The following is a 19,054-nucleotide window of genomic DNA, read 5'->3' as shown; positions in this document are numbered from 1 at the left end:
CACATAACCAGTGATGCACAAGAGCACATCAGCTCTCAGGTGCAGTTGAGTCAGAATTGAAAGGCATTTATGTCTTAAGGTCCCGTTTTTGGAAAATGAGTTTCTGGTAATTAATTCTCCCAGAATTAATATTTTTCAAAGCTAACAATGGATATAGATATTACAGGATGAGTCGAGGAGCTAGTTGTTGATTTTTAAGTCTGTGCCCCTGGCTTTTTAATCGACTTGTATGAGTATTTGAGCTGTTCGCTGTCAGGGGACGGGATGGCTGTGTGGACAGCTCCTTGAACTTGGACAAGAAAGACATGAATGCTAGACCCATGTCCTGGTCGTGAGGATACAAGTGAGATGGGAGTTTTGTCTGAGGGGGGACAGTCTTTCTGCTTTTAGGGCTGCGTTTTTTTAGTATTTGCCTTCTGTCTTTAAGACAGGGACCAACCAGGGACCCTGTGTACCAAGTAGGAAACTTATTGGTCATAACTCTGAGTTTGAAACATTGATGCTGAAATCACCAAAACATTAGACCCACGGATTCTAGCCAAATGCCACATCCTGAGAAATCCCACCTGCATCTCTATCATATAAGTGACTGTTAAAAAAAAGAAAGAGAGAGAGAGGGAAAGAAAGAGAGGAGAGAGAGAGAGAGAGAGAAAGGAAGGAAGGAAGGGGAGGGAGGAAGGAAGAAAAGAAAGAAAAAAAACAACCGTTTTTGTTCCAGAAGTCTTGTTGCCTCAGAACCCTGGTGGGTCTGTGTTGAAAAGTACACAAGAGGGCTTCCTTGGTGGCGCAGTGGTTGAGAGTCTGCCTTCCTTGGTGGGGCAGTGGTTGAGAGTCCGCCTGCCGATGCAGGGGACGCGGGTTCGTGCCCCGGTCCGGGAAGATCCCCCATGCCGTGGAGCGGCTGGGCCCGTGAGCCATGGCCGCTGAGCCTGCGCGTCTGGAGCCTGTGCTCCGCAACGGGAGAGGCCACAACAGTGAGAGGCCCGCGTACCGCAAAAAAAAAAAAAAAGAAAAAGAAAAGTACACAAGAGCATGGCTGAATCAGGGCCTGATGAGGCCTTTGAAGACTAAGCGATTTGTTTTGGGAAACTGATAAGTCACTGGCCTAAGTGTTGTCGAAGTCCGCGGCCTCCTCACTTTTCATTTAATGTTTTGTTCGTCAGTCATCCTAGTAGTAAACGGCAGAGCTCTAATACATGGCATTAGTTGGCTTAAATATAAGTGAGTGTTTGCAAACACACAAGTGGTTTTACCGGCCTTTTCTTTCTCCTGTTTAACCGACAATGATGAACTTATCTCCTCGGTTGATTTGACAAGGACCTGCCTGTGCTCTCTTCTTCAGGCCAGATAACGCAGTGCCAGGCGATGTGCTCGTGTTGACCAAGCCCTTGGGGACGCAGGTGGCTGTGGCCGTGCACCAGTGGCTGGACATTGTAAGTGACCTTCACCTTCCGGTGTCAGCAGTGTGGTTTCTAAAATAAGCTCTTCTAGTTTTAGTACCAGGGAGTGTGCTGTCCATCTAGGCCTTCAGAAATCCTGGGAATTGTCCCTATTCTTTGATTAGATCCAGTTTTCATGTATTGAATGCTTGAAGTAGGTAATCCCCTGCTCGGGGTTCAGAGATAATCCATAAGGAGAATTTGGGGGACAGTGAGTGGTGCAGTTTATCTGTTCATTTGGTGCTGAGATGGGTATGTCTTCCATACTTAAACATCACTAAAAAATAATACAGAGGAGGCAGTTCCCTGGCGGTCCAGTGGTTAGGACTCCGCACTTTCACTGCCGAGGGCCCAGGTTCAATCCCTGGTTGGGAACTAAGATCCCGTGAGCCGCGCAACGGAGCCAAAATAATAATAATACAGAGGAGAATATGTGCAAGGTTTGATATTTGAGGTTTAAGGCCAGGCTTATTGACAGTTTAAATTATTTTAGTCATGAGTTTTTTGGTCATTTCTGGTTGCTTGTTTTGTCTTTTTAAGCTAATTAGTAACTCAGAACATTTTGATAAATAATTATGTCGTGGAGAAAGCATCTAGAATATGAAGATATTTATCCTGAGTCACTTTTCAAGTGAGCTATGATCAGTTGTTCTTCATTTAAGACTTTTCATTGCCATAACAACTCAAAAATTAATATGATTGTGGTATATTCTCACATATCTCAATGCTTTTAATTTCTACAACTGTCATCTGAAACCATCAGTCCTGAGAAACAATTGAAAATGAACAATTTTATGTTATTCGTCAACCAGGTATATCTTAGATTGACAAACAGAGCAGAGAAAATCTCTTAAGGAGGCCGCATTCTTTAGTTATTTTTCCCTTCTCATCCAGTGAGGATGGGGAGATTTCCCATCAGGTGTGATCACCTATGAGTCAGACCATAGGGCTTTTACAGGCCAGTAATCCAGAGGTGCTTTCCAATACGACTGCCCAGGTGAGGCAGAGGGGGTCCAGGAGGAGGGGCTCTGGGATCCTTCTGTTTGTCCCACCCCCAGCTTGACACTGCCTTTGCTTTTTTTTAACCAGTTTCTTAAAGATGCTCAGAATTGAAAAAAGCAAGTTTCAAAGGCAAAGTAACAGCACAATACCCTTTCATAAAGGTCGGAAGCAACCCAAGAGTATTGTTTGGGCATCTGTACGTACGAGGATACTATTTTTTGAAACGCAGGGAAATGACAAGTGTAAAATTCAGAATCATTGTTACCTCTGGGGGAGGGATGGGGGCAGGGGGATAAGGGAAGGACGCAGACATAGACTTAAGTTACTTGTTGGGCAGTAGATGTTGGGTATTACCAAGAAACGAACAAACGCACGAATGCTGGCTATTAAAATGGACCGTGATGACTGTGTGTCATGAACTCAGCATCGCGATGCCAGATCCTTTAAAACTCAGACTGAGGAGGAAGGGGGAAGACGGCAGTCTTTCAAAGGATGTGCTTTGTGGTCACCCATGCCGTCCTCATAGCTGATACAGTTCAAGTTGTTTCCCATTCATTTGTCCCTCAAGAGGACTTGATCCCAGAATTCAGGGAAAGTCAGTAAGAGTATAAATTACACGAAAAATGAAAGCCATCCACTTACTAGGGGAGATGGAGAAGAGAACCCAAGGACATTCAGAACTGTCTTGCTGGTTTCAAGTTTCCAGTACGCTGCAGTGTTTGACTACAGAGGTGCGGCTGAGGACAGAGAAGGTGCCAGATGATATATCTAACGGCCACTTAAAGCAGTAGTCACGGGGGGAAGAGTTAGAAACCTTAATATTGTGTGCAGAATTAGGGAAGCAGAACGCCCCAGAAGATGGCTAAGGAAAAAATACTCTTTCAGTGGTTAGAAGCAAAGACTGATCACGCTTTTCTCTCTTTGCTCCCTCACCTGTGTTCCTATCATTAGCCTGAGAAATGGAATAAAATCAAGCTGGTGGTCACCCAGGAGGATGTGGAGCTGGCGTACCAGGAGGCGATGATGAACATGGCCAGGCTCAACAGGACAGGTGCGGCCAGGGCTCGCCACGCAGGGGTTGGCCAGCTTTCTGAGCAGGGCTGGGACGGGAGACACTTAGGGCTTTGTGGGCCACAGACAGTCTCAGTTGCATTGATTTTCTTTTCCCCCCATGACTCTTTTAACACGTTTCTTTAAAAAAAAAACCAGAAAACAAAAAACCAGAATACATTCTTAGCTGGAGGAACTGGCCATGGGCCAGGTTGGGCCAGTGACTGCAGAGCCCCCTCTGTCGGTGCCTGGAGCACCGGTGGGACTCCAGCTATGTCGTGTGTTCTTGACAGAAGCGTGGGGTAAATGTGACTCACCTTAGAGGAAGTAAACGGCTGGCCACTGGCCTGAACGTTGCGCTAGGTCAGGTGGTGAGGCCGTGAGCGTTTGTCCCCCGCCACTCCTCTCTGAGGTGTGCGTCTGGAGTTCTCCAGGGCACTGCGCCTGTGCCAGCATCTGTGTCCCCTCTGGCTTAGAATCGCTCACCGTGGGGACAGTGCCAGGCACCGGGGAGAAGCAGAGAAGTATGGATGAAGTCATCAGTCCACTTTATGAATCTGTGAAATGGAGAGCTAAGGTCACATTTTCTCTCTGTTGCTTCAAATTCTACATTCCTGTGATTATGGGCAGCATTGAATTCCTCTGCACCCCAATAAAAACAGAAGAGAAATTTATATAGCATGTTTTCAGAAATACTTGACTGACTTATTAATTTAAAGTGTTAACATTGTCATATTTTTAATTCCCAGATTTGTGTATATAAATGAGTAATGACACTCATGCCATAATTTTTTGACATTTCATTTCTAGTTCTAGCTTCTTAATACTGATTAGAAAGTAATAATAATAATAGTGGTTACCATTGATTTGGTAGTTATTATGTACCAGGAACCTGACATATTTTCTCATTTAATTCTTCTGACAACCTTATCAAGGTAGCTACTATTATTCTCATTTCACAGGGAGGTTAAGTAACTTGCTCAAGGTCACAGCTAATCGATGGGGACCTAGGATTTGAAGCCAGATACGCTTTTAATGCTTTGAAACTACTGCTTATAATGCCTTTAAGTGTTATATTCTATCCTTTTCTTAATGATTTAGTAAGAAATCAAGGCCCTCTCCACAGCCTTTGTGCACAGTAATTGAACCAGTACTTTGTACTATGCTAAGAATCTTAAAAGTAGTTTAAAGTAAAACAGGAAAGTTCAGGAAAGAGCCAGAAGTCATCTTCTGGGAAGCAGCAAGGCTGCCAAGGGACTCACTTGATGCAGGTTAAGCATCTTACAGTTGATTTTTATTAGCTTTCTATACCTGTATAGAAAGCACCAGGTATATTTTATAATTAAGAAGGAAGCCCGGGCTTCCCTGGTGGCGCAGTGGTTGGGAGTCCGCCTGCCGATGCAGGGGACACGGGTTCGTGCCCCGGTCCGGGAAGATCCCACATGCCGCGGAGCGGCTGGGCCCGTGAGCCATGGCCGCTAAGCCTGCGCGTCCGGAACCTGTGCTCCGCAACGGGAGAGACCACAGCAGTGAGAGGCCCGCGTACCGCAAAAAAAAAAAAAAAAAAAAAAAAAAAAAGGACGCCCTTGTTGGGTGACTTTGAAGTCCTAACCTCTGACCAGCCAGAGGAACCCTTTCTGGAAAAGCATCTGTGTGGGTCGCTCTGTACAGAGGATTTGGAAGCAAACCAGCATTTAGAATGTGAGCTCCAGGAGGGCAGGGAGCTCTCTTTTGTTCACTGCAGTGTCCACAGCACTTAGAAGAGTGAAGGACACACCACAGGGGTCATTAAATCTGGATGGAATGAGTGAACTCTGTGCTAGCCCTTCTTTTTGGTACTTCATGGACATCTTTTGAACAATCCTGTGAATTGGATCCTGTTTTTCCTCCTTTGTCTGAAAAGAAATACATGTAAGGAATACACGCAGGTCTATTCTCAAACCCAAATCTGTCCAACTTTATAAAGGCCACTGTTTCTCCCACTTGTTCTATCTACATAAGCCTGTGATAGAAATTGGTACAGTTTTATTCTGGAAATATCAGTTTTCTTCCTCATCATTAATTGCATGTTGTATTTAAGGACCTGGGTTTGGGTTGTGTGGAATCCTATTTTGGAACTTTGAAGATACTTGAAGATGAAGTTCTAGATGAAGTTCAAAAATCTTATCCTAAAAAAAGTCCCTGTTTATTTAGTTACTCAGGGTTCGCTGAGCCAGCAGTCAGAAATCTCATCCCTCCCATTCTACAACTTACCCCAAATGACTCTGAACCCAATATATGTGATACTTAAGCCATGAAGTCTTCAATTATTTAAAAAGAAGAAGAAATTTGACTGTTGAACAGGGGATCTCAAAAGATCTTCTCCGAAACTCTGATTTTAAAGTCACTTTAGAGTGTGAAAAGAGGGCTTCCCTGGTGTTGCAGTGGTTAAGAACCCACCTGCCAGTGCAGGGGACATGGGTTTGAGCCCTGGTCCGGGAAGGTCCCACATGCCGCAGAGCAACTAAGCCCGTGCACCACAACTACTGAGCCCGCGTGCCACAACTACTGAAGCCTGCACACCTACAGCCTGTGCTCCACAACAAGAGAAGCCACTGCAATGAGAAGCCCTCGCACCGCAACAAAGACCCAACGCGACCAAAAATAAATAAGTTAATTAATTAATTTTAAAAAATAAAAAAATAAAATGTGAAAAGAGATTTTTTTCCAACATCTGCCTTTCCCACCTTCTTTATTAAAAATTTTTATTAGATACTAAGTTGATACAAAAGTTATTTTATAAAATATGTGCAGGGCTTAAGGAACAGCAGCACAGTACCCATGTGTCTACCATCTCATGTGAGAAAGAGAACCTGGCCTTACAAGCCCCAAGGGGCCCCTCCCACACCCAGCTCGGGGAAAGGGGCGACGCTGTTCTGAATCTAATGTTTATTCTCATGTGTTTTAAACTGTTTTTGCCACATAGCCTTGTCCCCTTGAGCAATAAGTTAGTTTTGCATTTTTTGCTTTACTAAATCATCCCTGTGTCATTTTATTTCCTTTTTGCTGTTTTGTACACTGTTCAGTGTTCCTGAGTGTCAATCCCTGGTGTGTGTAGCTGGATTTCATTGTTTTCACCACTGTATAATCTTCCACTCCATGACTGACTGCTGCTGAGAACTTCTGGTGCACATGTGTAGGAAAGAGGGCAGTACTGCCTCAGCTTTTCTAGAAGGTCCTAAATGATTCCCAGAGTGGTGGTATACCACAGTTTTTGAGAGTATGCTACATTTTAAAGATTCTTTAATATGTTTTCTCTTCCTGTTTATTTTCTATAGTTTTTCTACTGTTAAAAAAAAATCATGTTAACTATAGAAAAGCTTTCAGAAAATGAAAAAAAGAAGGAGAGAAAAAACATTGTTCATAATCCCACCAGCCAAAAACAGCTTCTGTTAATATGTTTATGTATTTTCCCAGGATTTTTTCCTTTGGTTGGTTGGTGGTTTACTGTTGTCTTATTGTTGACGTTGTAAACTAATGGTTAGCGTACATTTTACTTATATTTGGAATTTGCTTTTATTCATTTAATATCACTAAATTCTTTTTTCCATATTATATAATCCTAGTACACATAATGTTTAATGGCCAGATGTTCTACCAGAGTGATATACCATAACTAAATTACTTTTTGCCTACTTTTGAACAATTTATTTTGAGATCTAATTTTTTTATAATTTTTTTTTCCTGCATTCCAGGAGTATTTCTTTGGCAATATTCAACATTAAGTTGAATTGTAATTATTTAATTCTGTGTTCTCAGATGTTCTCATCACTTACAACCAAGGCTTTTCATTCGTACTTCTCTTCCTGTGCCGTTCAAAATGTCTAAGGAGGGCTTCCCTGGTGGCGCAGTGGTTGAGAGTCTGCCTGCCGATGCAGGGGACACGGGTTCGTGGCCCGGTCCGGGAAGATCCCGCATGCCGCGGAGCGGCTGGGCCCGTGAGCCATGGCTGCTGAGCCTGCGCGTCCAGAGCCTGTGCTCCGCAACGGGAGAGGCCACAACAGTGAGAGGCCCGCGTACCGCGCGCAAAAAAAAAAAAAAAGTCTAAGGAGTCTTTTTCCTTTCTTTGGTCCTTCAAATTAAGTAGTTTAACAATAAGAAAGTAATTTGTAATGGATTTATTTTTACCCATGTGGGTTATTAGCTTGTTTATAATTTGAGCATTTAAGCTTCCCCATCCTCAAGTTGTAGACATTATTGGTAGGGATACAGTATGGCAGAACACTGTGCAGGAGTGTTTGGTCATATCTAGCAAAATCCTGTGTATGTTTATTTTGACCCGGAAGTCCCACTTCTGTGCGTCTGTCCCAGAGCTACAGTGGCCAAAGTATGAAATGACATGTGTACAAGGCTATTCATTGAAGCACTGTTTATAACTGCAAAAGAAGGAAACAGTCCAAATGTCCATCACTAGGTGACTGATTGGATTATCTCATCTCTGTGCATAGAGGAATACTATACAGCCATTAAAAGGAACAAGAAAGCTTTATTACTAGGGAGCTATCTCTAGGATATGGCCAGATGAAAAAAGCATGTTCATAAATGAATATGAATTATGTTCATAAGTGAATTAATTTGTATGTTCATAAATGAATATGAATTAATAATATGTATTTTATACTTTCAAAAAGAAACAATGGAAAAAATAAATCATTAATAAAAATGGTTACATATAAGAGGGAATAGGGAGGAAGCAGACCCTCTCTGAACATGCTTTGTTTTGTAAGTTTGACTTGGAAATACATGTTTTGTATAGTTTTCTATACTTAAAAGTTAAAATAGCATATTTTACAAATCCGAACCAAATTTTTTTTTCTTACATCTTTACTGGAGTATAATTGCTTTACAATGGTGTGTTAGTTTCTGCTTTATAACAAAGTGAATCAGTTATACATATACATATGTTCCCATATATCTTCCCTCTTGCGTCTCCTTCCATCTCACCCTCCCATCCCACCCCCTAGGTGGTCACAAAGCACCGAGGTGATCTCCCTGTACTATGCGGCTGCTTCCCACTAGCTATCTATTTTACGTTTGGTAGTGTATATATGTCCGTGCCGCTCTCTCACTTTGTCAAAGCTTACCTTTCCCCCTCCCCATATCCCCAAGTCCATTCTCTAGTAGGTCTGTGTCTTTATTCCTGTCTTAGGTTCTTCATGACATTTTTTTTTCCCCTTAAATTCCATATATATGTGTTAGCATACGGTATTTGTTTTTCTCTTTCTGACTTACTTCACTCTGTATGACAGACTCTAGGTCCACCCACCTCATTACAAATAGCTCAGTTTCGTTTCTTTTTATGGCTAATATTCCATTGTATATATGTGCCACATCTTCTTTATCAGATGGACACTTAGGTTGTTTCCATCTCCGGGCTATTGTAAATAGAACTGCAATGAACATTTTGGTACATGACTCTTTGTGAATTATGGTTTTCTCAGGGTTCTTTGACCCACCTCCTTAGAGAAATGGAAATAAAAACAAAAATAAACAAATGGGACCTAATGAAACTCCAAAGCTTTTGCACAGCAAAGGAAACCATAAACAAGACCAAAAGACAACCCTCAGAATGGGAGAAAATATTTGCAAATGAAGCAACTGACAAAGGATTAATCTCCAAAATTTATAAGCAGCTCATGCAGCTCAATAATAACAAACAACCCAATCCAAAAATGGGCAGAAGACCTAAATAGACATTTCTCCAAAGAAGATATACAGACTGCCAACGAACCAAATTTTTTTAAGGTCGTTCAACATATTTCTAAGTTAGTGACAAAATCACATGAAGAATTCTTTCAAATCACTTTGAGCCTGGTAGTTTCAGGGCACATCCTCAGAACAAAAATCCACAAAAATATTTCATTGTCATCCGTGGGTTTGTGTTTGTGAGAATGTTGGCATAGTAAGATAAAGCAAATAAGTTAATGTAGTTAGGAACAAAGACTTTAAGAATAAGAGAGAAGTAGTAAGATCAAAGAAGCTAAGTGAAATCTGTAATCTTTCATTCGGAATTACCAGTGTGAACTCAGGATTTTTTTTTTTCTATAAAAATGTTCATTTCCGTGCCTACTGAAAAGGCCTAGAAGTGGTGATAACCTGCAGGCCTGAAGTCCTAGTGCCCAGATTCTGTTGGGAAAGTTAATGTTCTCCACTAAAAAGGGCCAGGACTCCCTGGGGAAATGGCAGATTCCACTTTGGGGACAGGAAGTACAGAAGCTAAGCCTGGACTTCCTGTGCCTGAAAGTGGCGGCACTGTCAGCGACTAGTGGGGTCGTGTCACTTCCCGACAGCTTGAAGGGGCTCCCACCCGTCACAGTGGAGAGGGGGGTGCAGTTTGAGTATCAAAGACAAGAGTGACCGTATCAAGTATCTAAACAAATGATAATTAAAACTTTTCTGGTCACCTTTGGAAGTTGCTAGGGCACCAACTTGTTCTGAAATAAAAGGAATCAACCCCTTATTTTACCTGTTTTATATGGAGTGTATTTCAGGGAAACCATATTTTCTAAAAAATTCTTTATAGAGGTCACATCTAATAAACACAGGAAAAATGATGGAATTAACAAAGTTGCCATTTTTGCTGATCCCTTGATTTAATGAACCTCAACAGCAAACATCAGTGGCTGCTAAAACCTTTTGGTGAAAGGTTCTCGTTGAGATATTCCCCACCCCCATGAAGTATTCTTGCCAGCAAAAAATGAACCTGAGTCTCTTGGAGCCTTGGTCCTGAACACCAGTACAGGAAGTCAGGAAGATGGTAGAACATGTCAGCATCGGGGGAGATCACCACATCTATAATGCAGGAGATGCTACAGAAAACAATGGCTCAGCTTCCACGAGTAAATGACGTGGGGGGGAAAGGAGGGGAAACTGTTAAGAAGTTGAAGAGAGAACAATCAAATGTAGTATTAATTTTGTTGGTGTGATAATGATACTGTGGCTGTTAAAAGTTTTTTTATCTTTTAGAGGCACACACGGAAATATTGTATTTATAGGCGAAGTGATATGATTGGGGTTGGCTTTAAAGTTGCCCACGCCCCGGACCCTCCACATCCCCCAGCAAGTGGGCAGGAGTAGATGAGGCCCCAGAAGAAAGGTGGTGATGGTTGAAGCTGGGCATTGTTGGGTACGTGGGAGTTCGTTGTGGGCTGCTACTCTCTCTACTTTGTGTTTCGTTGAAATTTCCGTAGTAAAAATTAGCAACAGTAATTCCCCATACAGGGAAGAAGTGGTAATCAGTACCTCAAAAATTGAATCCCTCTTATTGACTGTAGGTTTCAGTGGGTCCTCTTATCTACTATGGTCCTCAAAGCTTGGGAAGAGCTGAAGTGCAGGTCTTGGCTTTGTTAAATGTCATCGGCTGCCCCACTGCACCAGGTGCGGGTGTGTTAATAGGATGGGCCGTCCTAGTTGCTTATCTAGCAGCATGGACTAGAAGGGTCGATTCTCCTCTCTGCATGTGTCGTTGAGATTGCACCCAAGTAAAAGAGATCTTGGTCTAAAGAGAGGAAATGGACCCCAAAAAGGCATTCACCCCAGAGTACTTCCGTAAACACAGGGCATATTTCATTCCAAAATCAGCCTTTCCGTTACTTTCCCCCCTAAAATGAAATACAGGAGTAATGCAATCCCAACTACAATTCTAGCAAGTTATTTTGTGAGTATCAGCAAACTCATTCTGAAGTTTATATGGAGAAGCAGCGGACCCAGAACAGCCAACACCGTGTTGAAGAAGAGCAGGTTGGAGGACTGACACTTCCCAACTTCAAGACTTCATATAAAGCTGCAGACATCAAGACAGTATGGCGTTAGTGAAAAAAGAGACAGATAGATCAATGGGACAGGATAGAGAGCCCAGAAGTAGGCCCGCATAAGTATAGTTGAACTGCTCTTTGACAAAGGAGCAAAGGTAATTTAATGGAGAAAGGATAATCTTTACAACAGATGGTGCTGGAAAAACTACACATCCACAGGCAAAAAATGAATCTAGACACAGGTCTTAAACCCTTCATAAAAATTAACACAAAATGGATTGTAGACCTAAATGTAAAATGCAAGACTGTTAAACTCCTAGAAGATAACTTAGAAGAAAATTTAGGTGACCTTGAGTTTGGTGATGACTACTGAGATAACATCAGAAGCACTGTCCATAAAAGAAAAAATTGACAAGTTGGACTTGATTAATATAAAAAAACTCGGTGAAAGAGAGAGAGGATGAAAAGACAAGCCACAGACTAGGAGAAAATCTAAATCTTCACAAAACACGTCTGATGAAGGACTGATAATCCAGAATATACAACGAACTCTCAAGACCCAACAGTAAGAAAATCCAATCAAAAACGGGCCAAACATCTGAACAGACACCTCACCAGAGAAGGTACACAGATGGCAAATAATCATATGAAAAGATGCTCCACATCATACGTCACTAGGGAATTACAAATTAAAACAAGGTACTACCCCACATCTACTAGAATGGCTAAAATCCAGAACACCAAATGCTGGTGAGTATGTGGAACAATAACGACTCATTGATTGCTGGCGGGGATGCAGAATGGTACAGCCACCTTTGAAGAGAGGTTGGCAGTTTCTTACAAAACTAAATCTACTAGTAAGATCCAGCAGTTGTGCTCCTTGGTGTTTACCCAAATGAACTGAACACTTCTATCCACCCAAAAACCTGCACATGGATGTCTGTTGCAGTTTTATTTATAATTGCCAAAACTTGGAAGCAACCAACAAGTCCTTCAGTAGGTGGTGAACAGATAAATAAACTGGTCCATCCAGACGGTGGTGTTGTTCAGTGCTAAAAAGAAGTGAGCTATCAAGCCATGAGAAGATACGGAGAAACCTAAAGTACACGTTACTAAAGTGAAAGAAATCAATCCGAAAAGACCAAATATAGTGATTCCAACTCTCTGACGTTCTGGAAAAGGCAAAACTATGGAGACAGTAAAAAGATCCGTGGTTTCCAGGGGTTGGAGGAATGGGTGAAAAGGTGGAACACGGAATTTCTAGGGAAGTGAAAGTACTCTGTATGATACTCTAATGATGGATACACGTGATCATACATTTGCCGACACCCGTAGACTGTACAACATCAAGTGAACCCCAGTGTAAACTGAACTGGAGTTAGTAATGACGTATCAATACTGATTCATCACAGCACCACACTGACGCTGGGTGTCAATGCAGGAGAAATGGGGTTGGGGGGCACCGTACGGCAACTTCCTGCACTTCTGCTCAATCTTCTCTAACCCTAAGACTACAAAAGATAAAGTGTTTTATTGTTTTTAATTAAAAAATAAAAGAGATTAACCTTTTAGACATCAGGAAGGTACCTTGAATTTAGGTCAGACAGTCTTAAAAGATCTTGTTCTTTGATTTTAGGAGAGTTTAGACAGGTTTACCTTTTGTTGAGATAGCATTTCCTCTCTACAGATATTTTAGTTTACTGGGAATTTACTGTTGGTTGAAGCTGCTGTTCTGAGCGGTTCAAACTGAACTAGGAAACCAGCTTTCAGAATTTCACTCCAGGTTTTGTTGAGTTCACTTCCATCGTATGGTGTTGCCAACCAATTAGGAGTTTTGAGATCAAAGCATATGTAAGATTTTGAGTTGAGGAAGGGTGTTTCCTTGGGGTCTCCATTCACGACACCAGATGATCAAGGCTCCTGTGTCCTCTGGCAGCGGCGGGACTCATGCACACGTTCAACGCCCACGCGGCCACCGACATCACGGGCTTTGGGATCCTGGGCCACGCACAGAACCTGGCCAAGCAGCAGAGGAATGAGGTGTCCTTTGTGATTCACAACCTCCCAGTCCTGGCCAAGATGGCAGCCGTGAGCAAGGCCTGCGGGAACATGTTTGGCCTCATGCACGGGACCTGCCCAGAGACATCAGGTACCAGGGCCGCAGGCCGGGTTGAGGGTTCAGCAGGGAGGTCAGTGGGATGTCCCCGAGGAGGAGGAAGCCAGCTTCAGGAGCTGGACACCCACCCCCCAACCCCACATGAGGTTTTGGCTGCAAGGGTTCTCAGCCCCCTGCAGCGTCTCCTGCCGTCCTGCCTGTGATGCGCAGTGTCATTTTCAGTCCAGTGTTTGTGTGTTTGGTGATGGAATGGGAGGGAAGGAGGGGCGGATATGGGGAAAATAGGTCATTCAGTTTCCATTGACAACTCAGCATTTTAAATAACCCATGTATCCATAGGTTACATTGAAGAGGCTGTATTTTTTCCTTGCAAAAATAAGTCTAAAATTGCTGTTTTGAGATGAAATAGTATACTATGTCTCCAAAGTACCTTTTTTTTTTTTTTTGTCCCGTTTTTTTCTCTTCTTTTTACCTGGATCTCTGTTTCATCTTTTCAGTCCCCCACCCCACCCCAACCCTCTTTTCTCCCCCTAGTTTCTTTTACTTCTTATTTTATTTTTTCTATAACTCAGTAGTTTCCCTACCCTGGTAAAACAGTTGAATCACCTGGGCATTAAGAAAAATACCCATGCCTAGACTGGACCCCTAGGAAACCTAATTAAGTCAGTCTGGGGTGGGCCTGGTCGTGAGAAATTCTGACCCCCAGAGGCCAAGACCACAAAGCCCCACCCACGCACCAGCCCTTTAGGGGGGCCTGGGGTCTCTGGTGGGCCTCTCATGGCAGTGGAGAGGATCCTGCCACTTCCTGGCCTCGAAATAGATACGAAATCCATTTCCTAGAAATAAGCTCCAGGAGGGCAACTGAACTGCTAGTAGAACAGCTCCTGTCGCCTGGAGGGCATGGAATCAGTTGGAACAAACTAACGAATATTCCCAACTAATGCAACCTGTCTCTATTCAAATATGAGAAGTTTCTCCTTTTTTGTAAAAGTGTAGTATATACTTTTGCCTGATTTGTGTTTCTTCTACTTGCAAATGTATGAAATATTCTAGCCTAGCTGCTCCAGTACCAATGAAGATTTCTTTTCATGTATCTTATATTTTTTCCATTTTGAAGATAATGACAGAACCAGTGACAGAACCCAGATACTTTGGGGCACGCACACTTTCTTCCTGACCTTAATTTTTAAATTTAAAAAGTATATATATACCAAAAGCCTTTTTTTTGTAAAATGAGGACTCCATGTAGAGAATCAAATAGAAAAGGAGTTCTCTTTTGTTTTTAAATAATCCTTTCAGCGCAGCCTGGAAAAGATAGCCTCCACGTATATCACTGAGCCTCAGACACCTCACTGCTACCTCCACAGCGTCAGACGATTCTCAGGTGGGGCGTTTTCATGATTTAAGTTCTGTCGTGTGTGTTCTGAAATACAGTAGGAGCTGACCAAGGAGCTGCGTAATGACTCTGCAGTGTGGAAGAGGTGAAGGCAGTGCAGCCGGCTTCTTCGTAGAATGTAGCTCAGTGCAGACATTTTCTAGAGGGATGGTGGCAGGGAAACTGCAGACATAGCATCACAGTTAACGGTCATCCTTTTCTCTTCTTTTCCCCTTTGCCAGGAGGCCTTCTAATCTGTTTACCGCGTGAGCAGGCAGCTCGGTTCTGCGCAGAGATAAAGTCCCCCAAATACGGGGAAGGCCACCAAGCGTGGATTATTGGGATCGTGGAGAAGGGTAACCGCACGGCCAGGATCATCGACAAACCCCGGATCATCGAGGTCGCGCCACAGGTGGCCACCCAGAATGTGAACCCCACACCTGGTGCCACCTCTTAATCTAGGCCGAGGCAGCTGTGTGGTTTTGTTTTTAAATAGCTCTATTTCCTTTATCATCGTTTCAATTAAAGACTATAAACAACAATGAAAAAAATCTCATTGTGTCTACACATCTGGTGACCTTAGGTCGATTTGTGAGTGGATGCAATTAATCAAATAAAATCCATTGCCTTTTTTTCCCGTTACATTAACTGAAGATGCACCTAATCTTGAGGCAGCTTCTGAGTTGAGAATTATATTGTTATCCAATACTGTTGATTCATTTTGAATCTTTAGACACTTATCTCTTGCCGAGTAGGCTCTTTTTAAAGGTGCTTTCACGTAGCACAGACATTACCCATTGTAGTGTCAAATAGCAGTTTGTGTCTTTTCATTTTGTGTATATTTATCATTATCGGTCTGACCCTTTTTGAAGTGTCTGGAATGGTATTCTGGAAAGACAGAATTGGTGAGTGAGTGACAAAATGGTATCCCAGTAGCGAGAGGGTTGCATGAGTCCTTTGAGTCTTCTAATTCCATAGCATCTCTTTGACCCAAGAGTGCATTCAGTTAAACCAGGCAAGTGCTTAACTCTGCATGGGAAGCACTTTGAAGACAAAAAAGAAATGTTACTTCTTTTATTTGTAGCCTTCCTAATACTTACAGTAATATTAACTGTTTTCTTTATCGATAGCAAAAAAGGACACTTTCTGCAATGTAATTAGATGTTCGATAGCGCAGCAAGGAATTGCCCTCCGAAAGGGGGTTCGTGTATAATACTCATTTACAAGTCAACATATAATTAGCTACACAAATAATTTTTAAATATAATCAAAAATAAAGACTGTTCTGTGGATAGTAGTGTTTAATACATTTTATATTTTGTATGGTGATTTCAGGCCTTTTGATTTCTTAAAATCAGCAGCTATTTAGCCTGATCCTTAGCATTATTTTGTCCTTTGCGCCAGTACTTTTCCGTGCACGCTTCCTGTGATCTGTGTGGAAACGCGTATCGCCAGCTGTGCAGCTCGGACTTCCAACTTGTTATTCAAATAAATATTTAATTTTTGTTATTGCTCTTGTATAATCAGATGCCCCTTTTAGTATTATTTTAGAAGCATCGGGAGGGTTTTGGCTAAAATACAGTTTATTGGGGGAAAACTAGATTTTAGTTTTATAAAACTTTTAAGTCTTTCACGGGACCTATATTTTCTTGAGGTAAATTTTGTAGTTCTAGAACAAATAGGCAATCTAAAAAGGTGTTTATCGGTGTTAACTTAAAAACAGAGGCTTCCGTATACTTTCCCCTACGGAATGAGTCGGAGGGGGCTCCTGTCCTCAAGCACAAGTGCACTGATGCCTCACGCGTCTGCGCTGGAAGCTTCTGAGCACTTCCTGCCTGCAGGCGCCGAAGCCGAGAGAACAGCCAGACTTCTTGCCAAAGGAAACCACCACCTGGGAGGCGAAGCCCTGGAAGAGGCTCCACCCTGGACGCGTCCTTCTTCAGGGGCCAAAGCGCAGCCTCTTCGCACGTGTTACTGGAACTCAAGCCATAAGTTCGGTGCGCGGGACCGAGGGGCTGCCGCAGAACTGAAATTAATTGGACGTTTTATAGGAATTGAAACCCATGTTGGTCCTCAAAAGCTACAAGCAGGTGGTCTGCAAAATAAAATGTGTTGGAAACCTGAGTAAGAGAAACATACTGTTGAGCTTTTTTTCTTTCTTTCTTTAAATACAGGCGTGGCGGCTAAATCTGAACTCCTTTCAATGTTGATCATGTCTTGAATGCTGATGGTTTCCTTGGTGGCAGGTCTGCTGAGAGGAAGTGAGCCAGTTGAATGATGCACTTGAGGAAGTCATCTTCGTGAAGATTCATGTTTATAAAGAAAATGCTGGGTACTTAGAAGTCCGTGTACTCGAGTTGGAAGAACGGGGCTTTAAAGGGGTGTTTCTTAGAGAGCGAGTCCACGTCACACCTGCATCAGAATCACCTGGGGATGCTTGTCCCAGTCAAACTGTTGGGCCCACCGCAGGCCAACAGCATCAGAATTTGGGGGGGGCGGGGAGACTAGGGAAGCCTGCTTAAGTGAGAGCCCTGCGTGGCTAGGCACACTCGTTGCAGAGGCACCGAGGGAGGGAGAGACCTTGCTTTTTACCACAAGCTTTTCCGGGAATTTTCAAGTCTTGACCAGTCTGTTTATTGACATCTGGGTCCAACAAAACAAAGAAAACCCCCCAAGTTATCTTGCACGTTCTTTGAAGAATCAAGTGATTGTCACTGAATATTTGAGTTCTTGGCAAAATCTATGGTGACTATTTTAAAATTCGGTGAACAGTTAATAAATAGGCAATTATTTGACTTTCTGGTAGCACTTTAAAACTCCACACTGAGGCATGTTCATCTTGGTATAGAGATTTACTGCCTTTCAACCCTATGATGTTTTGGCATCCAAAGATACAGTTTGTTAGAATGCACAGCATTGGTGAGGACAGCCTACAGAGCCTGGACCCTGGGGAGCTCAGTAATTCTTTCAGGAGATGAGTCATTTGCCAGTGAGTATCAAAGCTGGGTCTGTTAATTGCACAGGCTGTGTTGAAGGATTTATTGTGATTCAGTCCAGGAAAAGAAACAAATACTATGTTAATCAATATGTACTTTGGGGCTCAGTATTTTTAAATAACTTAGTATATTGTAGTTTCCAAATTCTGCATGCCTTCCAAATTCTGCATGCCTTAGTAAATTGCAGTTTCCAAATTCTGCATGCCTTATGCAGTTTCCAAATTCTGCATGCCTTCGTATATTGTAGTTTCCAAATTCTGCATGCCTTATAAATGCGAGTGTTTCAAAATCATTCTGATTGTAGACGTATAAGCCAGCAGTTTCCAGCCTGAATTCAGCATTACCCTTGAAAGAGTTCATCTGAATTCTAAATTTTACAGTGTTATTCTGTAAAGAAAGAGCAGAATAGCTATACTAGACTATTCTTAATTTTTAGAAGTAATAAAGCAAGCATAGATATTGATGCTTCAGATACTTAACTGCCGTGTGTGCACGTGTGTGTGTGTGTAAGTGTGTATATATCTCCCTGAGCTGCTCATTTCCACACCAACGCACCCTTTCCCTCTATTAGGGAATGGCTGTGTAGACAATATAATTTACTTTGAACGGTAATTTGTACCTTTTCTCATTAAAGATCCACAGTGAACCACGCAATTATTAAACATGCCAGGGCCCACCAGGAAAACCCCCAAAGCCCTAGTCTTAAAAGTGGAGCATCAGAATGTCATTTTGCCCCTGGTTTAGTCTCCGTGTCTTGAAAGACTGGGAGTCGGTGGATCGTCTGGCCTTCATCCAGTGAAACCATCAGTGAGATGGGGAGTTCACAGGTGTCTAGACACGTTCAAGAATTGCCGGGGGGGGGGCTTCCCTGGTGGCGCAGTGGCTGAGAGCCCGCCTGCCGATGCAGGGGACACGGCTTCGAGCCCCAGTCCGGGAGGATCCCACATGCTGCGGAGCGGCTGGGCCCGTGAGCCATGGCCGCTGAGCCTGCGCGTCCGGAGTCTGTGCTCCGCAACGGGAGAGGCCACAACAGTGAGAGGCCCGCGTACCGCAAAAAAAAAAAAAAAAAAAAAAAAGAATTGCCGGGGGGACTTCTCTGGCGGTCCAGTGGCTAAGACTCCACGCTTCCACTGCAGGGGACACGGGCTTGATCCCTGGTCAGGGAACTAAGATCCCTCAAGCCATGCAGCACGGCCAAAAAAAAAAAAAGTAAAAAAATTAAAAATAATAAGTTATAAAAGTAAGTGGCCATGGCCACCTTATGCCAGGGAAATCGGTCTAGT

At 42.9% G+C, this 19,054-nt stretch overlaps 1 protein-coding gene across 3 annotated transcripts in view; it reads left to right on the top strand.

Moving 5' to 3' along the window:
• The window catches only part of SEPHS1 (selenophosphate synthetase 1), a 30,109-nt gene extending 13,202 nt beyond the window's left edge, over nt 1–16,907 (top strand). For all 3 annotated transcript variants that reach the window (XM_060006253.1, XM_060006254.1, XM_060006255.1), the window contains exons 6-9: nt 1,343–1,433; nt 3,393–3,492; nt 13,221–13,433; nt 15,018–16,907. In XM_060006253.1, the coding sequence (XP_059862236.1) occupies nt 1,343–1,433; nt 3,393–3,492; nt 13,221–13,433; nt 15,018–15,232 (619 nt within the window). In that variant the 3' untranslated portion in view covers nt 15,233–16,907. The remainder of the gene's footprint in view (nt 1–1,342; nt 1,434–3,392; nt 3,493–13,220; nt 13,434–15,017) is intronic.
• Nucleotides 16,908–19,054: the final 2,147 nt, after the last annotated feature.

Source organism: Delphinus delphis, chromosome 2, assembly GCF_949987515.2.
Source record: "Delphinus delphis chromosome 2, mDelDel1.2, whole genome shotgun sequence".
NCBI lineage: Eukaryota > Metazoa > Chordata > Mammalia > Artiodactyla > Delphinidae > Delphinus > Delphinus delphis.
The sequence above is the reverse complement of the archived record's forward strand: the minus strand, read 5'-3'. Positions and strand labels throughout refer to the sequence as shown.